Here is a 5245-nt window from a genome sequence, read left to right as displayed (position 1 = left end):
ATGACAACATTTATCAAGTACTTTTAACACAAAAGAGGAATTACACCTTCTTTGTGCTGACATCCTTTCTGTCCCACCTTGACTTGATGCACCACCCGTCCTGGATATGGCAGGTCTCCTGGGGTCTGAAGATCCCTGCTGCTCGCGCTGAAATCATCGTTTGGCCAACTGTAAGATAAGCATGTCAATATCAACGTAATGGGCTTTTTTAAAAAGGGACTATGGAGATAATGAAAAGGTTTTGATGATTATGTCCTTTTATCTTTATCCCTTTGAGTCTTCAAGACGTAAAGAAGTTTTTCAAACTTATTAAAATACAAATAAAATCACTTTTGAATTCCAGTGTTTTATTATGATATGATTATATACAGTAATATTCATTGTTTTACCACACATGAAACGTATTCACCTATCTGCTTCCTACTTTGTCGGAAGCATTTCTGATCCTTCAAAATGAACACTTAATTAATACATGAATGATAAAGGTTAGAAACACAAGATTTTTTTCGAAACAACAATGTGCTTCATATACAACCTTGTAATGACAAAGATTTCCTGAAAAAAAGAATAAACGAACCCTCCTAGATTTGCTGTTTCTTAGCTACCATAGCTCTACATAGTTGTTTTGAAACTTTGAAAAAATTTTAATCTTTAAGCAAAATTTCTCGCGAATGGGACGTAACTGTGCGCAGAATGTTTCAATGTTCAACCACAACCCGTGGCCAATACCCTTAGCCTATATACAGTGTGCTTGAAAGTATGAACTTCCAGAGCATGTGGAGTTTCTATTGTTTTAGCATTACTTCCGTTTTTATATGAAATTAATGGTGTATGTTTATACATTCCATATACTTTTTTGAGAAATCAATTGGATGAAAAAATAACTATATTTATATTTTATATCATTGTCACAGAATTTTGGCTAAAAGATTTAACAATGAAATGACATGCCTCGAAACAGATCAAAACGCAGGTTAGTTTAGCCAAAAAGTAACCCATACAGGTCAATCATGCTGAGAGTTAGGTGCACAAATTATCACAATATTATCGTTCCTCCCTCTGGGGAGTGGTAAACAGCACATTAGTTCTGAGGAATGCTATACTAAAAATCTAAAAAAAATTGCACTTCCACTGTTCCACTTTAAAGCTGACTGAAAGTTTTGCACAGGACTGTATATAGTTTATTATACAATGGCTGACCATTGCTGAAGGCAGAGATCTGGGTCCAAATTTGCCACAGAGCCACCATTAGAAGATAAATTACCATAATAATCATACATTGGAACTATCAGTACCTAAATTACCTAATAGCATTCTTCATTATTATTTTCACTATGTGTAACATAAACAAAATGAATAGTTAATTTTTTCATGTGCAACTGTATAGTGTGTGTCTTTTGTTCATATCACAAAGTGCAGCAATGCACACTCTAACCAGCATAGTGATAGAGTTTCATCTCGGACCAACAGTTAATTATTCCTGTAATTAGTCAAATAAACTGAGCATTAGTACCGTAGGAGAAACAAAAAAACTCAAGAGACAGATTAAACGGTGGAACTGTACATTTCCTGTGAAACCTGAACACATTTAGAAAGTTAAACTTATCATGCTTAGAGAATCTATGGTCATTCAATACAACCTTTACTTTTCCTTAGCCTCACCAAGAACACCTGTGACATAAAATGTGTATTTTGTTTGTAATACTTGCAGCTTGTGTCACCTGGCCCGTGTTCCACCACCAGTACTGCTGTCACTAGAGGCTTTTAGGCAGCACTCACACCCAAATGCAAACCAGGAAGTAATAATCTCTGTAGACAGCTATGATTCACAATTTAAGAATATTGGTTGCCCTGTACTTTCTATGAGCATATGATGCATTTATATAGTACGCAAAGTAAACATGAACCGGCACTGAAAATAAAAGCAAAACTAAAAAATTATAGTAACTAACAATAATACATACTGTTGAATTGCTACTTTAAAACTGAAATGATTTACACTTTTTTCTCTTTTAATTCAAGGTCAAAAATGAACAGGTGGAAGCCATACAACAGGTACCGAATATGTAACATTTAATGTATCTCATTGTATATAAATGTTTATTCTAATTGATGATGATATCTATAGTTGTATTTATTAATATGGTACATAATCTGCACTTTATACCTTTTTTCACCTCTGTTTAGATAAAACTGCATTTCTTTCTTAAGTTCTTGTACTTGTGGGCAATAACAATAAAGTCAATCTTATCTAATCTAATCTACTTCATGCTACTTTGTTTGAAATGCCTGAAAGGATGTTGTGATTGCATTCCTTTTCCAAACCTCTTTCATGTATTGTGTAGTTATAGGCTGATCTGAGATCTGTTGCTGGAACCTTCTAAGCTCAAACAAATAGAATTTCGACAATTTAATAGGCATGAAAAGCATTTAATCGTGTGGGAAAATACTACATGTACACTTTTTAAATGTTATGAAACGACATTGTGGCATTGAGTTTGCCTGATTTTTGTTCTGCTTGAATGCAATAATTCAACTCTCTTACCTCCCACACCACACACAAATTCCACTTCCCTTCAGTACACCCTATCTGCCTCAACTCTACGCACCATGACCAAAAGCTCCTGTCATGTCTTCAGTACCCAAACAACTGCCACACAACTCCAACTCAGTATTCAAGCTTGAATGCACAGAATTCAATGGGACTGCTGATAGAGGTCAGTTGATGACTAACAAGACAGAACTCAAAGGTGTGGATGGGGTCTAGTTAATCGTAGAAAAAACAGGGCACCATCTCGATTTTGGCACCAGAGTTGATCATGAAAAAATTCAGGATTTTTTAACAAATATTTTGGCTCCGAATCCAGTTGGTGGTGGCTAACTTATAACTAGAATTTCACATGGGTGATCTGTATTGTACTGTGCTATCTTTAATGTTAAGGAATTAATAATCAGCCAGATACATTTTTAACTTAAAATATCAATATCTGCCTCAGAAATACAAGTATTGGGATTTTGGGCGTCTCTTTAAGATATTAATTCCACCCTGAATAATTACCTTGCCAAAGAAGGGCACCAGGTGATGTTCACAGAGAGAGAACAAATCAATGTCCTTGACAATCACCATCTCTTCATGGTTTTCATCAAAGATTGCATCGTTCAAGATATCTGTGAGAAGATTAAATGTTAGTTCTGTATTTGTACTGGAGCAAAGGTTGAAATAACAGTCGATGTCTGCATCAGTTAGGATCTACAATTTATCATATGATCATTTAAGGGACCAGACCAACGAGCCTTCAACTGTGATATGAGACAGTCAGTACTCAGACTGTGGGGCACTTATTACAGCCATATGTGTTTCTTTAAATATGCAGATGTAGAATATACTGTAATGTCAATGGATATATTAATAAAATCAAGTTAAGCACTATTGAAAGCTCAATATCTTTCAACAAGATTAAGAAGAAAGTCCATCACCTTGGGTTGTTTCTTTGTAGCCTTTGGTGAGGAACTGCATGGCTTTGGCAGCACGTAGTGGTGTACGTAGAAGTCCCTCCCGGTCGACGTCCTCTCCAAGCTCACTCAGTACGGTGCTATAAGCTTTCTCAATGTTAGACAGCCTGTCTGAATCTGCAGAGTCCTTGGAGTCCTTCTCATTTTTGCATAAACCATTATGTTTGGACTCGATGCACATGTTCAGATACTCAGCAACTACTCCGTTCATCTCTGAAGCATGGTGGTTCTCCATTCTGGCTATTAACTCTACTTTCAGTGCAAGATACAGCAGAATACGATGAAACAGGCCCAGTGGTACTCTGTTGGCTCAGTGTCTCAGAAAGGACCTCCCCTGGTTTTTATACCCTGATGTGGGGCCCTCAGGCTACAGCATCACAGGAGCCTCAAGACACCCATGCAGGAGATGATTGTATGTGAATAATTGTTCAGTTTCCACTCTTCAGTAGACTTTTCACTCTGACTAGTTTACCACACAAATCAATTTCAAATTCCCTTGTATCAAATGCCATGAAGCAGCATTTGACTGATCCTGTGATTTGAGTTTAAATACCTAGCAGTCCCATGCTCAGATGTGAGGTCATGTGAGGAACAATCACCACTCACATGCAAGCTTTTACATGCTTTTGAAGCCTTTGTCTACATGGGGAAAGGAAATAAAGTTTAATAAGATTCACCAGATGGCTGAAATATATTGAGAGACTATTCCACAGTAAGCCTTTAATTTACATTTAATGACAACATTTAGTTCTGATACAGGGAGTAGTTTAATATCTAGATGTGGAGGTCAGACTGGTGGATGAACGTACAGAGCACTTTGACTTTGACTCCAGAGCCCGTTTTATCCAACACAAGACCGACACTCCGCCTGCTGACTGTCTTGTGCTTCAGGAGAATGCTGCACACTTGTTGTTATACATCAAGATGAACCCTGGGCCATAACCAAATCTATATATAGTGAATGAACTGAGGGGTTACTTTGGTTGTATAGTTTCTATTTATTCTATACTTTATACTTCCATGTTTTCATTATTGAAAATCATTTTAGGAAATGTGTCACCTACTGTCACAATAGCATTTGTTATGATGCTCATTTAAAAATCCAGTGTGTAACATTTAGGAGGCTCTTTGGGCAGAAATGGACTATAATAGTGATAGGTATGTTTTCATTACTGTATAATCACCTGAATATAGGAACCATTGTGTTTTTGTTACCTAAGACTGAGACATTTTCATTTACAGATGTCGGGGTTGGCTTCCATGGAGTTTATTGTTGAATTGCCATGTTTCCACAGTAGCCCAGAAGGGACAAACCAAACACTGGCTGTAGATGGGGGCTTTTGTGTTTTGTTGGGCATTTTGCGGCCACCGTAGTTTCTGCTTCACCATAAATTGCACACACTGGACCGTTTAAATCTAAAATAATTCCAGTATTATGAAGAATTTGTCCTGGTACCACATGACTCTTTGTGAGTTCCTCTACATAGCCTTGGTGATATCACTAGTTTAATGATGAGGTAATGAGTAGTTTTATTCACATTGTAAATAGGGATGTGTGAAATTCAACTAGTTGTTTAAACCCTCATCAGTCGGTTAGAGAAATACTTGTCAGTTAAACTGTTTATTTTATGTTAATTGTACAGCTCCGGTTATCTGGTGCAAATAAAATGTTATACAGACACACGCCACTACCGGGAGCAGCTATTTTCTCTGTTGATGATTAACCTTATCA

The 5245-nt window shown here is 36.8% G+C and overlaps 1 protein-coding gene across 1 annotated transcript; it reads right to left on the bottom strand.

The window, feature by feature from the left end:
- Nucleotides 1-1545: 1545 nt before the first annotated feature.
- Nucleotides 1546-3748, bottom strand: LOC118322021 (GTP cyclohydrolase 1-like). Its single transcript, XM_035653601.1, has 3 exons — nucleotides 3478-3748; nucleotides 3059-3168; nucleotides 1546-1578 (listed from the first exon to the last, which is right to left on the bottom strand). Exons 1-3 carry the CDS (start codon nucleotides 3746-3748, stop codon nucleotides 1546-1548), a joined length of 414 nt encoding a protein of 137 aa, XP_035509494.1.
- Nucleotides 3749-5245: the final 1497 nt, after the last annotated feature.

The sequence above is a fragment of the Morone saxatilis genome, unplaced genomic scaffold, assembly GCF_004916995.1.
Source record: "Morone saxatilis isolate NCDOM2014 unplaced genomic scaffold, NCSU_SB_2.0 Contig12, whole genome shotgun sequence".
NCBI lineage: Eukaryota > Metazoa > Chordata > Actinopteri > Moronidae > Morone > Morone saxatilis.
This window is presented reverse-complemented; position numbering and strand designations above follow the sequence as displayed.